The 17,141-nt window shown below is 40.6% G+C and overlaps 2 protein-coding genes across 3 annotated transcripts in view; one reads left to right on the top strand and one right to left on the bottom strand.

Moving 5' to 3' along the window:
- The window catches only part of AQP9 (aquaporin 9), a 36,197-nt gene extending 31,998 nt beyond the window's left edge, over positions 1-4,199 (top strand). For both annotated transcript variants that reach the window (XM_031452994.2, XM_031452993.2), the window contains one exon: positions 3,217-4,199. In XM_031452994.2, the coding sequence (XP_031308854.1) occupies positions 3,217-3,303 (87 nt within the window). In that variant the 3' untranslated portion in view covers positions 3,304-4,199. The remainder of the gene's footprint in view (positions 1-3,216) is intronic.
- Positions 1-17,141, bottom strand: part of ALDH1A2 (aldehyde dehydrogenase 1 family member A2) — a 267,478-nt gene that overhangs the window by 180,293 nt on the left and 70,044 nt on the right. The gene's annotated exons all lie outside the window — the stretch shown is intronic.

Below are 17,141 nucleotides of genomic sequence, written 5' to 3'. Positions count from 1 at the left end.
AAGACCTTCTTATTTCCAAAGCTCAGACTTAGCCCATGAATCTCCTTTAATCCCAACTTCCTGAGGTTCACTCCAGGAGACCACTGCCCCAGCCACCAAGTCACCTCTGTGAGCTTCACACAGACCCCTAGAACAAAGCTGCCCCACAGTGACCTGCCCTCGCTTTGAGCCCTGCTTGGTGATTCACCCAAAGCTTTAGGTGTGATGGTGGTTCTGAAACAGGTAGAGATCTTGCCTATTCTCTTTTTGTTTTGCTCAGTTTACAGTAGGAGACCAGGTCTGCGGGAGAATGATGACATCACGTAATGCCAGACTCCTAGCATCACGTCCCTTGTGAGCATCTGGGTCTTTCCCCCTCGTTCACTCATCCATGCAGCTACTTGATCTCTGGTCCAAGGCCCTGTGCTAAAAAGGCCCTCACTGTCGCTGCCCATCACGCTTTATTTAATGTTCTGTTTCTGAAGAGTGAACTCAGGCTCTGACACAAGTAGAAGATGTCATGTGCCATTAAAAAGACATGACTAATGAACTCCAGGAGTTGAGAGAAGGTTTGCATCTCCAAATTTAGGAATAAGGGGGTGAAAGCAGGGGCATTTTGTAGTATTTGGAAGTGCTTAAATGGGGGCAGAGAGGATATTTCAGGCAGAGAGGACTTTATATCCAAAGACAAAATGTTAAAATAACACACGAACTGGCTGGAAGGGTGCATGAAGAAGGTTGGAAGGGCAATTGTTTCAGATCACAGAGCACCTAGACTCCTAGAAGGAGAATTTTGGGGTTTTCCTACTGTCTTTTCTTAGTTTATGGGGAGCAGCAAAGGATTTAGGCCAGAAGACTGACATGTTTAGAACTTTGATTTAGGAAAATTAATTTGACATCATTATATAAAATGGATTAAAAGAAGCAGAGGGGGTAGAAATCAATTAGGAAAGAACTAGGCTGGCTGACAGTCCTCAACCAGAAAGTTCCTATAAAAACTTTTGAGGGGTAATAGGACTCCAGAGTGTCCCTAGAGTGTCCCATCCTTTCAGGGTCCTACATCCGAGGTAAGCATCCCAGGAGGTATCTTGGTTTGGATCCACACCTGAGGTCTCAGATAAAACCCAGACTGCCTTATTCTTGGACCCTCACTTGTCCCTGCTTGGCACGCAGTGAGGATGACATGGGAAGCTGGGCCCCAGAGGGCCTGACAAGGGCCAGACAGACCCTGGCTGACTCTTGCTTTTCTCTTAAGTATTAGGATGTTTCCTAAGCAAGTTGTCTTCACTAATTCACATTGAAGTGTTAATAACTTAATGGATGAAGCATCTCAGGGGTACTGTTAATTTTTAAAATAGTTTAACCAAAAGAATGAGTCCCTGGTGATGGTACCTTAAGCAATTAACACAGACATTTTCCTGGCACACCCCTCCCCAAATCATAGCATGCAAATGACCTCGTTTACCTTTAAGACTGGGCCAGGCAGGGAACCACATCTGAGCTCCTCCACTTAAGACTTATGACCCTGGCACAGTATATTCAACTCTGTTGGAAGGTAGAGGGTCCAGCCAGTGAAAGGACATGTGTGCTGGCAGGCATCTTGAACCCTAATCTGTTAAAGGACAGTGAGAGATTTGTTTCAACTAGTGATGGAAGAAAGGAAGGACCACGTAAGTTGGCTTACACTTGCTTCATGTGCTTACCTGAAGAGTAGGCACCTAGTTCTTTAAAGCCCAGGTGCCTCTCAGAAAATTCCACCTGGATTTGGAGGCGTGGGAAAGGGCGCTGTGAGAACCGCTGAGCGCAGCATTCTCTCCCATGCAGTAAGAGTGACATCTGGTGGCCGCTGTGCTCAATCTCAGTGCTCTCCCCTGGAGCCTGCATTTATGGTCTAAGATTTATAACCTTATTGTGAATCCGCATTGATGATCCAAGGTTTATGATCTAAGAGAGTACTCGGATGATCCGAGTGGAAGGGACCGCCTTTTAGTGGAAGAATGAAGCTCAGAGGTGGGGAGACTTGCCCAAAGACCTTCTGGACCGTCCTGAGATTAAAACTAGGTCTCATGAATTCTAGGACAGCCCCTTGTTTCGTGCTTATTTCCTTTATTATACGCTGTAATCAAAATTGCATATAAACAAAAGGTCCATGGAACATGTGTATAGTTAGCAAGTGTAACAAGAAAATAAGCAGCGTGGATCCTTCCCCCAACAGAGCACTGTAGCTGCGGAGCTGTGTGCTCCTCTTTCCTGTCTCCTCCGCATTATCCTGAATTTTTTTGTTCATTGTTCCCCCACTTTTGAAAAGTTTGTATCTCAAATGTACATACCCTTAAATAATATATTATATAGTTTTACTTGCTTCTAAGCACTCATGGTCCTTCCTACGGAGTTACTTAAATGGATTTTCTGTCCCCAAAAAAGATGGTGACAATTCACAGGGGCACCTGCTTCCGCCCAGAACTGTACCTCCAATACAATGTACTGACACTGAGGATTTTTGGAGGGGAGAGGGAATCACTGAATGAAAGTCCTTATCAGAGAGTAAGTTTAAGTAAGCTGTGACCTCAAAGTATAAGTAGTGAATTAAATTATACTTAGTAGGCAATTCAGATAGCCACTTTTGATTTAAGTTCATTCACTCATTGGCAAATGTTTTCTGATTAATTTGTAATTGCCCCCATACACCACTGATGTCCAGGAATCTCTCCACATATCCCTTTCATCCATAATCTCCAGGACTCATTATTTCAGGGTGAGGGAAAGGCCATTCCTGAATAATCAACCTGAATCTTCCCTGGGTGCCCTCAGTTTTGACCATAGGTCCAGGGACTATGTTTTCTTAAAAGGAAATAAGTGGTACATTTCTCTCACAGGTACTAATAGGCAATGGGACAGATCATCTGAAATCAGGTATAATGGAAAATCTAGGATGATGGTTGCCAAGCTACAGTTAGAGCCCTTATACTATTGCTGATTTTTTTTAATTGAAGTATAGTTAACTTACAATGTTGTATTAGTTTCAGGTGTATAGCAAAGTGATTCAATTATACATATACATATATTCTTTTTCAGATTCTTTTCCATTGTAAGCAAACACAAGATATTGAATATAGTTCCATGTGCTGTACAGGTCCTAGCTCTTGCTGATAAGACTAGGTGGTTAGTTGAATAACTAGCATTAATACCCAGAGGAAGGCCAAGTGGTGTATCACTAATTTCTTTGTTTGCTTTCAGAGCTGGGAACAACTTCTGGTGGATTCCCGTGGTGGGCCCTTTTGTTGGAGCTGCCATTGGAGGCCTCATCTACGTTGTTTTCATTGAAATCCACCAGCCAGACCCTAAGGCAGACTTGGAGGCAGAACAACCAGAGGACAAACCAGAGAAACACGAGCTTGACGCGGTCATGTAATGGCGTGCTTGGCTCTGGGTTTACAGCTGGCTGCCGGTACCGCTTTACGTTTCACACAGCACGTTGTCTAATTTAATTGTCACAGTGATTGTCCAGGGTAAGTACTATGCTGCTCACCTTTCAGATAAGGAAACAAAATCCCAGGGAAGTTAAGTGAGTTGCCTAATACCACATGGAAAATGGAACATCATCCAATGCATCCTGTACCTTCTGGAAGATCAGTAGCTGGATGAGAACCTTGGCCAGCCCCTCCTGGCTGGCCATGACTGGCAGCTGCCAGAACATGTACGCCTTCTGGGCATCATCCATCCAGATCCTAAGTTATCAAGAACTTCCTTATTTTATTCCCACTGTTGCTGAAACACTAACAAAGGAAAGAGGAAGCCACTGGGTCATATTTTTCATCTGCTGAAGAACATTATCAGAAGGCTTCCCTTCCTAGGCCACCCTTAGCCTTGCTAAGTCTTGATCTTCCTTCCCTGCCAATCCCAGACATTTCACCTTCCAGGAATTTCCTCTTGGCCAGGCTCCTCCCTGCCACTTTGGTCAAAAGAGTCTGATTTACAAGCACCAGAGAAATTGCTCTCCATCGAGTAGAGGCGCCTTCAGTCAAACTGCTACAAAGCTCACAATGCCCAGAGGTATCCAGTTTCTCAACTACTTTGTGATGATAACAGAACAACAAAAAGCAAATGTGACATGTCCCCTGGGGCCTATGTTCTCTAATCTACTGACAAATGGAATTATTTTTTCTTGCTCTGAAACTACTTAGTATTTCCTATTTGAAATAAATTTGGGGTGGATTTTTTTTTGGTGTTTTTATAAATATTAAGACTGCTCAGTACACTCGGTTCAGAGGTCGTTTGTCCTGTTTACAATTTAACAGGCCCTGGGAAGCTTTTTTTAAAAAAATACTAACGCTCAGTTGGGCATTGGTAAATGTCTCAGGTGATTCTAATAGGCAACCAGCGTTGAGAACACTGCCTTGTTAAAACTACGTGGGTCTAAGGTCTCCCTGAGAACCATGTCGAGTGGTGGCCAGGTAATTCCTGGTAGGATTCTTGGTCTTGGGGTCCTCAGGGATTAGACAGCAGTGGCTCTCAGCAGGGGACTGCTTGCTCCTTCCCACTCCCACCCACGATCCCTGCAAGGGGATGCCTGGCAGTATCTGGGGAGGGACACTTTTGGTTGTCACAGCTGGGGTGGGAATGTTACTGCCATCAAGTGGGTAGAAGCCAGAGGCGCTGCTAAACATCCTGCCACGCACAGGACAGCCAGCCCTCCCCCACGATAAAGAAACATTCATTCCCAAATGTCTAGATTGCAGAGGTGAAGAGACCCTAGATTCGAGAAAAGGCAAGGAGGAGTTAGAGAAATCCTTTGCAACAATGTGAAATCCTGCGCCCTGATCCAAATTCTGCCAAAAACAGAGATGCTAGATGAGTCAGGACCAGAGCCTCCTACTTATCAGAGGAAGAGGCAACCCAAAATTAGAGTTCTCAGGTTGAATTGTGGAATCTATGTTCCATGCAGGTGCTCCTTAAACACCACTTGGTGGTTGATGACTAGGATTACAAACAGGAAATGTTCTTACAGAAATCAACCCCAGGAAGGTTTTTTTAAGTGAAAAAAATAAAAGGAGTCCTTTTGTTCCAAGTACTTACACTCAACTCCTCCCCCAGTTTACAGTGGGTTTGCCTAGGCCAGGCTCTTACCCAAGAGAACGTCTATGAGGTTGAATGATCTGTGTCAGAAGTCAGTTAGAGTCAAATACCTATTTTTAAAAATAGATTCTTTAGGAGCTAGAATTGAAACATCTCACCTCCTCTCTTCCTTGTCAACCACAAAACTTAAGCATTTATTTTAATGTCAAAGATAGAATTTCTCTGATTTCCCAATCAGTTGAGATCTCAGAGCATGTCAAAGGTTGTAGGATCTTTCTAACCATTAAAAGCCAGAGTTGATACTCAGCTGTTGAACAGAATAACTGGAGTAAAAATGTCACATTTAAAAGTCCAATCCTTAAGATATAAGATATTATTTCTTTTAAATTGCTTACACATACATACAGGCACACACTTTCTTTACTTAAAGAAAGTGTTTTGTTGCTCAAATATATCACACATAAAAATAATTATCAATAATTTCTTAATATCATCAAATATCTGGTTATAGTTAACATTTCCACTGAGACTGTCCTTCAACTCTGGTGAATAACAACATGGAATCTATAAAGACTGAAGACAGGTGATTTACTCTGATGTCTAATTGCTTAGGAGAACACTGGGGCTTTGTAGCACAAGCTTACCTCAGCTCTGTATCCTTCTATCAGAGTCTTCTGTAAGATTTTCACAAAATATTTTTATTTTTATACCAAGAGGAAAATGCATTTGCCTACTATTACTAAAAGCAGCTATCTGCCAGGAGTGAAATTATTTTTAGGCAAGGAGGAAGTCTTGAATTTACCTGAATTGTGGAAAAAATCTTTAGTATCTACTATTACATCAAAAAATGCACACTCTGTAAAATGCTTACAAAACTAAAACACACCATAAAAAGAAATCCAAATATTTAACATCCTTGCAGCCTTCTGTGAGGGCTGATTAGGTACAAAACTAAAATTCCTAAACTGCTCTAACCTCTAGTAGCAGTGGTTGTTTCAGACTTCCTATTTATTGCTTGTTTGTCTATATATTTTGCCCAAAGACTTCAGGCTTTTGGAAAGAAACGCTGACAAAAAGTGGCACAGTACTTCCCAACTTTTGCATACAGGAAATCACCTCTACTAAAGGAAGTTTTGATGGCCGATATCACCTGGTGATATTCTGAGAATCAGATTGTAATTTAATAGATAATACATTGATAGCCAAAAAGACCTCCATGGATAGAGGAGGAAAGAGGACCACACACTGCCAATCCAGGAGCCTGTTCTCAGCCTGGGACCAAGGGCAGGAATAGCTGTTCTGGTGCTGAACCATTTACCTTTGGAACAAGGCCTTGAAAGGAATCCGTGCAATCACAGGTTGGAGGCTGTATGGCCAGCGCTTGAGAGGTCAGGCTCTAGATTAAAATTCTGACCCACCGCTGAATAGCTGTGTGGCCCTCTAAACCTCGGCATCTTTATCCATAAAGTGGGAACAATACTGAGGTGGGAAGCCCCATAAAAAGACCGGCAGGACCCCCGCAGGGCCACTACTCTCCTGCCAGCACCATCTGGTTTCCTGGCCCAGAGGCTCTGTCTCACTTTTTGCCTCTGAAACAGCTTACTTACCCCTAAAATTCTATTGGTTCCCTGAGCTCACTCCTGATTGGTTATTTCTTTCCCTCCTGATTGGTCCATTTCTACAAAGCTTATTTCTAATTAGTCAACTTTTGTTATACTTTATTTGCATATGATGTTGCAAAGTGTAAACTGGCAGCCTATAAAAGCCTGTGTAAACCTACAGACAGGGTCCAGAGCTTGGACTGTTAACTCCTCTGGGCCCACTGGCGTAATAAACCTGAGTTCTCCAACTCTCCAAGTGCTGCTTGGTCTCTCTCCTGGATCCAGATTGCTGGCACAACTGAGCTGTAACACCAAGCTGTAACACATTTTTTCTGCAACAATACTACCACTTGCTTTCTCTGTGTTGTTGAAAATATAAAGGAAATGCCTGTGACCAATTCAACAGAGACGGGAATTTACTTTCCTCTTCATAAGTGTCAGCTAATTCTATTATGATTTCGCATTTACAAATTCAGCTGTATATCTGCTTTGCTAACATTAAAAAAAAAAATTGATGAGGAAAAATCTCCAGGTGTGTAAATTTGCTGACACTTAAACAATCCAAGTCACATGACTGACTTAGCCTTGACAGTTCTCATCATATACTGAGGTGGAAAGAATCTGCACAGGGCCATGCTTAGTTCATGAATTACAGCCTAGCTTCAATAAAGAAACTAACCAAATTACTTAGTTGCCTAATGGAGCTACCAAACTAATCTAAAAATCTATCAAGCAATAAAAATGACTTACAGATTTAATGCAATTCCAATCAAAATTTTTCAGCATGTATTTTTTGTAGAAATTGACAAGCTGATTCTTTTTTTTTTTTTTTTTTTTTGACAAGCTGGTTCTAAAATGTATATGCAAGAGCAAAGGAACTAGAAGAGTCAAACAAACTGAAAGAAAAGAGGAATACAGTTGGAGGATTTAAGTATCTAATTTTAAGACTTCCTATAAAGCCATGGTAGTCAGGACAGTATTTCTATTGGAGGGACAAACAGATTAATGGAGCAGAATAGAGAATTCAGACTTTGACCCACACTCATAGGGTAAACTGATTTTCAATAAAGGAGCCCATGCAGTCCTATAGAGAAAGAAAACTGGTACTCAACAGCTAGAAAAAAAAGGAAACCTTGACTCCTACTTCAGGGTAACTCAATATACAAAAAAATAGTTCAAGATGTTTCATAGGCTTCAGCATGAAAGCTAAATCTATAAAGCGTCTGGAGAAAAACATGGGAGGGTATATTGCCATCTTAATAGAAGTAGAAAAATCATGTGACAAAAATGCAAAACACTTTTATTATAAAAACATTCAACAAATTAGTAATAAAGGAACTTCTTTAACCAGATAAAAGGCATCTACAGAAAACACACCGCAACATTACGCTTAACAGTGAAAGACTGAGATCTTCCCCCCCAGATCAGGAACAAGACAGGGAGGTCCACTCTGGTCCTTTTATTCAACATTTTACTGGAGGTCGTAGCCAGGGGAATTAGGCAAAAAAAAAAAAAAAAAAAAAAAAAAGAGTAAAAGACATGTAGATTGGAAAACAGGAAGTAAAACGTAAAACTACCTCTACTTTGAGATGACAGGATCTTTCATGTATGAAATCCTAAGGATTTCACAAGATATACCACCAGATATAATAAATGAGTTCAGCAAGTTTGCAGGATAGAAGATTAAAAAAATCAGTTTTATATCTGTACAGTAGCAATAAACCATCCGAGAATGAAATTACAAAAACAATTCCGTTTACAACAGTATCAAAAAGAATAACATTTACAAAGACATTTAACAAAAGAAGGGCAAGCCTTGCATGCTTAGAACTACACAACATGGCTGTGGGAGGGGAGTGTGACTACAGGAGACAGGATGTGTTGGGGAGCAGTGTCACAGCATCAGAAGGACGGGGTCCCCCACCCCACCCCGTTAGCTGCAAAGGTGGAGAAGCAGCTCGGGAGCCAAGGAGTGAGGTGGGTTCTAGAAGCTAGGAAAGTCAAGAACATGGATTCTCCCCTGGAGCACCCAGGGAGGAACACAAACCTGACAACACCTCGATTTCGGTGAATCAGTATGGGATTCATGAGCTACAGAACTGTAAGGTAACAAAATTCTGTTGTTTTAAGCCACTAGTTTGGTGCTAATTTATAACAGAACCTGAAGAAAACGAATGCAGATGGTTAACACTCCCAAACCCTCCCAAAACAATCTTGAAAAAGAACAAAGTTGGAGGACTCACAATTCACAATTTTACAACTTAGTACAAAGTGGCAGTCATCAAGACAGTGCGGATAAGGATAGACATTTAACAGTGAAGTAGAATTGAGAGTCCAGAAATAAGTCTTCACATTCAGAATCAAATGATTTTCAGGGTGGGCAGGGTCCTGGGTTCAATCCCCAGTATCTCCATTAAACAAATAATTAAATAGACTTAATTACCACCACCCCACCCCCCAAATTTAAAAAAAGAAAAAGCATGGCTGTGTCCCAATGAAACTTAAAAAAAAAAAAAGAATCAAATGATTTTCAACAAGAATGCCTAGACAATTTAATGGGGAAAAGAATCGTCTTTTCAAGAAACGGTGCTGAAACGACTGAATATTCTGCATATCCCACACACAAAAGAATGAATGTGGATCTATACCTTATAAGATACACAAAAATTAATTCATAATTTATCAAAACCTCTAAATGTAAGAGCCAAAACTACAAAACTCTTAAAAGAAAACAGACATAAAACTTTATGACCTTGGATGAGACAAATGGTTTATACCAAAAGCATAAACAACCACAACAGAAATAGATAATCTGGACTTCATAGGAATTAACTTTTGTGTTTCAAGGATACAGTTGAGAAAGTGAAAAGACAGTCTACAGAATGGGTGAAAATAGTTGCAACCACATACCTGATAAGCAACTTTTATCCATAGTGTATTTTAAAAAACTACCATAGCTCCCTAATAAAAGGACAAATAAACTAATTTTAAATGGGCAAAGGACTTACATGTATGTTCCTCTGAAGAAGATATATAAATGGTCAATTAGCACATAGAAAGATGCTCAAAATAATTAGCCATTAGGAGATGCAAATGCAAAACAATGAGACGCTACCTACTTAAATGGCTATAATAAAAAAGATGGATCATAACAAGAGTTGGCGAGGAGGTACAGAAATCAGATTCTTCATATATTTCTGGGAGGAATAGGGCATGGTACAGTTGCTTTGGGAAATAGTCCTTAATACTTATGTGGATTAACCATAAGATCCAGGACTATATTCAAAAGAACTGAAAATATATGTCCACACAAAAACTCGAATATGACTATTCATAGAAGCGAAATCCATAGTGGCCAAAATGCAACCCAAATGTCCATCATCTGATGGATGGATAAATACAATGTGGTATCTCCATACAATGGAACATTATTTAACAATAAAAAGGAATGAAGTACTGATACATGCTACAATATGGATGAACCTTGAAAACAATTTGCTAAGTGAGAGAAACCAGACACAAAAAGCCACATATAGAATGATTCTATTCATATGAAACGTCCAGCATAGGCAAATCCATAGAGACAGGAAGTAGATTTTCAGCCCCAGGTTGACAGGGGCTGGGGGAGAGGAAATAGGGAGTGACTGCTAATAGTTACCAGGTTTCTTTTGGAGGTGCTGAAAATGTTCTGCAATTAGATGTACCACTCTGTGAATAATTTTAAAACTACTAAATTATATACTTTACAAGAGTGAATTTTATAGTATGTGAGTCATTTCTCAATGAAAAAGAACGTTATGACCATTTGAAGAGCAATCTGGAAGTACTTAGCGATACTAAATATGTGTATCCCTATGATTCGGCAGTCTCATTCATGTCTCTACACTTCTGATAATCAGGTGCAGAGGGGCATGTACATGGGGATGTTTATTGTGTTGTTTTGACAGCAAGATTTCAGAAACAAGCTGGAAGCCCATCACTAGGGAAATAGATAAATAATATGTGGTGGATATGTACTATCAAACTCCACGTAGCTGTTAGCAACAATGAGCCAGATGGACATCCACACTATAAATATAGAAACAGTGTTGAGTTAAAAAAATAAAAAGAAACAGAACAAGACCTATAGCAAGCACCATTTATGCAAATTGAAAACACATAAATACAATATATTCTTCAATGATACGTGCAAATGCAAGCATATAGCATCTTAGAACAGCTACCAGTGGTAGGAGGGGAGACTGAGAGTAAAGACTTAGGAGGAGGGGAGAAATAATAAAATGAAGAAAGAAGCAAAGTCAAAGACATGCAAATGTTGATAATATGCCATGACTGGAAAGTATAAATAACTCAGCTCTCTGCCCTTGAGGTCCAAAGAGAGAAAGGAGAAAGGGGGCAGGGCAGGGGGACAGGAGGGCACAAAGAAGCTAGCTCACATACACCCCAGAATTTTAACAGAGATTTTCACCAGGAGGTGGGATTGTGATGGAGTTTATTTCTCCATCTCTTTAAAAAATTTTTTGAAAATATTTTTTAGTTTTAAAAGATTTTAAAATGTCAAATTCTTAAATGGCTTTTAAGGGACACCTAAGGGCACCTTGCTAGTACAGACAGCCAGAGAATTATAACCAGTACCATTCCCTTGGGTCATTAAAGTGGATTAAAAATGACTGCCCCATGAAGTGTAACCCATCACTGCCTCTCTCCATTCTTATCAGATCTGTCCTAGCCTTAAATTGACATTTTGAGTACTCAGAAAGTCACCAATGACCTAGATCCCACCCAGCTGTAGTCAAATATTGTCATCCTGCTGAAAGAAAGGCATCTGATAAGATTTCTGACTAGCCTTACAATGAGGTCATCTCACAAAAGACTCAGAAATGATGAAAAAGAAGGGCTCTTTTTAATTCAGGATTTAATTCAGGACAAGCTGGAAGAAGTGGATGGGATGAGCATGCGTCAGGAATTCTGGAGGATAGCTAAGTTCCTTGCTTGGCTCCCTGCCGGGGCAGGACAATAACCCCCCGAGCCGGGCCACCTGATAGTACTCACACAGTGAACTCAAACCCAGGATCTGGTACCACCAACTTTGGAGGTGGGTCTGTACTTTCTGGTCTCTCACTATGTTGGCCTGGTGCCTGGTTCTATGACTTGGTAGCCGGGTTCTTGCGTCTGCAATCCTATTTCATTTCCCTTCCTGGTGCCTTAGCTCCCCCATGACTAGGATGCACTCCTGCTTCTCCAAGTCTGCTCCCTAACCCTAGATCCCATGACTTCCTAATGTTGCCTGGTTTCCTTCCCCATTCTGCAAGACCTAAAGGACCTCCGAGTCTGGCCTCACCCACTCCTGGCGATGAAAGACCTATGCAAAAAGACAGAACAAAGGTGTGGTCCCAGAGGGTCTGTCTGACGGCGGCCGGAGCCCCAAATATGTTGAGCTACGCAAATCTGGGGCCGAAAAAATGTTCCGGTTGGGCACGGGGATGGCGGACACATTTTAATCAATATTTTGAGCAAGAAGAACAAAAAAGAGATAGGCCCATAGCCTTAGGCAGATGGTTAATGTTAACAGATGGCAGATAGAAGACAGTACTATTTTTATTTTTATTACATTCTTCAACACAGTGCCAAAAGACTAGGGATAGGCATGTGTTATTCAAATTTTCAGACAAGTGAGAAGAAAGAGGTCAGTTTTAGAAACTACAGATTGAGCAACTTATCATGACAATAATAAAACGGTAAGAGTAATGAAACCCAGCACGTGGTGAGTTAGTATATGCCAAGCATGGTGCTGTCTATAGTCCACACATTACCTCATTTTAATCATTACATCAAACCTACGAAGAAAGTGTTCTTATCCTCATTTTACGGATGAAGAAACTGATGCACAGAGAAAGTGGGAAACTTGCCTTAGTTCACAGTAAAAATAGTCAAGATTTCAACCCAGGTATGTTTGACAGCAAAACTTGTGCTCTTCAAATTCTGAAAGAGATTGCTCATGACTGTGCAGGAAGTAAAGGTGTTCATTAGGAGCCCACATGAGTGGATTAATAACCAGTCATGTCAGACTAAATTTAAGCCACATTATTGGACAGTTTTACCCAGAAAGTTCAGGAAAAGGCTAGAGACCAAATATTCCTTGACTTAGGCAAAGCACGTTGTCTGCAATGCCACTGTGAACCAAAAAAGAAGAAAAGCAGCTTGGTGAACAACAGAATAAATAGACTCATAGCTGGAGTGATTACTTCCGGAAAGCACTGCCCGGTCAGTGGAACAAACCTACTCAGCAGAAGGACTGTAGTATCCTGCCAAGGGACCCTGAATCTCCCCATCCTATTCAATCATTTTGTCAAAGACTTGCATAAAATATGTATGGCATGCGTTAACTTGCAGAGGACATGAGTGATAATTATTACATTGGAGAACAGATTTGAATAGATCTTTTTAGCTGGAATGACCATTTCCTAAAAGTGTTGTTCAATTAATGTATCTACACCTACTCAGAAGGAAATCCTTGGTGTCCTGAAAATAGATTGAATTTGCCTGGTCCTATTCATCTATTTTATCAAAGATTCTGATAATATATGTATGATATATTTGTCAAATTACAGAGGACACAAGAGATAATTACTATATAAGATGACAGAACTGAATTTTTTTCTAAAAATCTCATCAAGCTGGAATGATGAATCACAACAGACAATATGAAAATTACCAAGAAACACTACCCCACCCCCTGGAAAAAACCCGAAGTCCTTTATTTAGGTCCATAACATCACTTAGGAAGACGTTGGAGGGAAGGTACCAAACAGCCACTCAGATACAAATGCCAGGGATTCACAGTTGGCCACACGTTGGCTCTGATGATGCAGTTGCCAAATATAAATTAAATCCAGGACAGTGTTAACAGTGTCAGGATAAACAGAGGCTCTATTCATTCTTCCCTCAGCACTAGACATACCAATGGTGTTTCTGGGAATATTTTTTGAATGGGTTGTTTCAAGTTATCTATTGCTGCCTAACAAGTCACACAAACTTAGTGGCTCAAAAAAAGTTTATTCTTACCTCTCATGATTCTCTGTGCTGATTGGGTTCAGATGTGTGGTTCTTCTGTTGATTTTGCTTAGAATCTCTCTTGCAGTGGCAGTCAGACAGTAGCCAGGGCTGGAGTACTCTGGACCTGAGTCCTCCATGGCCAGGACATCCAAGATGGGTGACGTCACAGAGCTGTCACCTCAGCTCTCCTCCACGTGGCATCTCATCCCCTGGGACCTTTCCTTGCCAGAAGGGTAGCCAAAGGTCTTACATGGAGGCCAGCTCCAAGAGCACAAAGGTAAAAGTTGTTGGTCTTTCTTAAGTCTTAGTACCAAAACTGGCACAGCCACTCCTGCCCATTCTCTGGAGGCCAAAGGGCAGCCAAACCCCAGTATGAGAGGGACTACCGAGGATGAATACCAGGAGGTATCATTCATTGGAGGCCATCTTTGGGGTCCATCAGTGGAGGACAACCAGGTTTATAATGAACCTTGTTCTAAAATTCATGTATAACACAAAAGATGAATAAAGTTGGGGATTTTAGCATAGACATAATGTTCATTTTTTAAGTTCACAACAGTTGTTTTCAAATTCTTGAAAGACTGTGTACAAAACAGGGCTTAGATCTGTAGAGCTCCAGGAACAAAATTAGGACTAGACGTAGGTTTTAACTCAATTGCTACGTACCCACTTTGCAGGGATATGGAGAGAAGTTTCTGTCAGAGCAGGAAGCCACACTAGTAGCCTCTAAGGCCCCTTTCACCTCTCAGAAGCTAAGCCTCTAATTACACCCCTCGTCCTGTTAATTATTAGTCCTATCTCAGCGAGGTTTTAAATTGGAGAAGCTGGATGAGGGAATAAAAAGATTTCTGGACTAGCTTATAGTCTTAGTTCTGCCAACAGTCATCTGCTGCTGTGTGACTTTGAGTCACTTAGCGTCCCTGGACCTCAATTTCTTCATCTGGAAAAAGAAGGGGTTGCATTTGAACTTCTCTCCCAGCACAAAGTAAGGATAATAAATGGAATCTTTGATAGGGTTACTTAAGAATGAAATGGAAATTAAAGATACAAAATACATTAGGTAGTGCCTGGCCTATTGTCAGTCCTTAATAAATATTAGTTCTCATTATTTCCATGATTATCAGTATGTTTTCTGATTCTGTAATCCCCATGTATGTAACAGAATCTTGAGTTGCTTTAGACCTTCACTTCTTTGTCTCTGCTTAATGGTGATCAAAAAGTGACTCACGATCATTCCTAGTCTGTCTCCTCACCAAGTAACCAGAAATCCACCATTCCCTCGTACAGGGCAAGCCCTCCATAGGCAATTGAATTAAATCTTTAAGTGGCTTGGGAGGCAAATGTGTTCTCTTGCTCCATGGCCAGCAGAGGGAGCCAAAGAAAAGGAACAAATCCATTTTCAGATTAGGTACCAAACACGGGGAAGACAGAGGGGCAGAGCCTTTCAAAGTCTCCTCTTTTACCCGACCCCGTCCTCATTTTAAACATTGTGAAACTCAAGTCAAGACAGGAAAAGGGGTTTCCCAAGTTTACCAACTAATAAGTACTTAAGTCCTCAGAAAAACAAGCCTGTGTTCTCAGTCCTAATTCTTGGGTCTTTGACCCATAGTCCTTTATTATGTGTTTCTACGTTCCTTTATTGTTCTTCAAGGACATCAGCTGTAGATTACTGCAAACTAACATTCTCTTTGGTCTCTGACAGTATAGGCTTTGAATACTGGCTCTGTTCCTTGTCAACTGTGTGACCATGGATAAGTCACACAGCCTCTCCAAGATTCAGAATCATATATTGAGATATTGAGAATGGCTATAAGAGTTGTTGGGAGGAGTAAATAAAATGATGTAAAGGAAAATGCCTTGTGGCATTTTACACCTTGAATGCACAAGGTGCCTTCCTAGATATAAATACCTATTTTTGTCAAAAGAAATTATTTTATCTAAATGAATTGAAACTGGATAATGTAGGTCTCAAACTCAGATGCTTGCCATTTAAGTAAAGCTGCCTGGATAGGCAACAGGGACTTCCAGGGATTGTAGCAAATCCCAACTTCATCGCCATGGGAGACAATCAACCTTTATGAGGAGGAAATTCAAGCCCAGTGTTGCCAGATCTTCCAATATGTCAAGAGAAATTGGAAATTTGGGTTTCTATGTGTACATTTCTGATTTTTTAAAAATACTGTACAGACCAAATAAAATCCAGGCCAACAGCTCGTTATGCCTGCTTTGAAAGTTAATTTTAGAGCTCCATATGCAGACACGCAACATACTAGAACTGAGGAACTTGGTCCAGTAAATTCAGGAGAAGAAATGATGTCTCTCATTTGGAGGGAATGTGCTAGTAACACGCACCCACAGGGTTGTTTTTCCGAGAACCTTACTCAGTAAACACATCAAACCCCTGGTGATTATCTTGTAATCTCCGTATATCCTCCAGCTTTTCTTGATGTCTTTAGCTTTTCTGCCCACTCCATGCCCGATGCCATTTAAGTTGCCACAGTCTTCCTGGTTGACTACAAATTATACATTCCACACTGATACATTTTTTTTTCTTTACAAGGTAGAAAATAACATTTAACAATTTTATATATAACATTCATTTTTATTTAACAGCTACTTTCACTAGCTATTCATTGAAAAGAGGTTCACTGTAAGCAACAAGTAGGTGGGGGAGAAGGGTTGAGCGTCTGGAATTTTTAATATCAAACGTCCAGTACACATTAAAAATATGAATCATTTTGTTCCAGTCAATGAAGAAAAATGAACTGTGGGCACATCAGAGTAGGAAAGAGAAAATGCCACATTAAATGAAAATGAACAAAAGGAGGGGGGCGGTATGAACTAGCTGAACAGTTCAATCCAAACTTCTTAAAGATCTTTGAGTTGTTTTCATTTCCTTATCTGGACAAGCTTAAGCCCTGTGGCTTTTGCTCGATTCCCATAGAACACCTCCACCACTACCTCCCTTCCTTTGGGGCAGAGGGGGGCTGGCTGGGAAATGGGTTTATTTTTCCTTGGTTCACCATCTTGTAAATGTTCGTGGGCAAATTCAGCCTGGTGGTTTTATGTATAGGTTGGTGTGTTTCAGGCTACCTTTCGGAGATTGTAGGAAGATACTGCCCTGTATATGGCCTTTTGTTTAGAACTGAGGATTCCAATTAGCATGGCCCAGATATGATTATGTTGACTTGGACAATATCACAATCACATCTAAAAAAATGGCAGCAATTCCACACAATCTAATATGTAGTTCAAATTCACATTTCTACAACTGTGCTCAATTCTTGCACTGATTGTTGTTTTTAGCCTTTCAGCCTTCAGTGTTTCAAAATAGTGAACACCAACAAACTTTTGGTCAACTAATCTTCAACAAAGGAGGCAAGAATATACAATGGAATAAAGACAGTCTCTTCAGCAAATGGTGTTGGG

The sequence above is a fragment of the Camelus dromedarius genome, chromosome 5, assembly GCF_036321535.1.
Source record: "Camelus dromedarius isolate mCamDro1 chromosome 5, mCamDro1.pat, whole genome shotgun sequence".
NCBI lineage: Eukaryota > Metazoa > Chordata > Mammalia > Artiodactyla > Camelidae > Camelus > Camelus dromedarius.
This window is presented reverse-complemented; position numbering and strand designations above follow the sequence as displayed.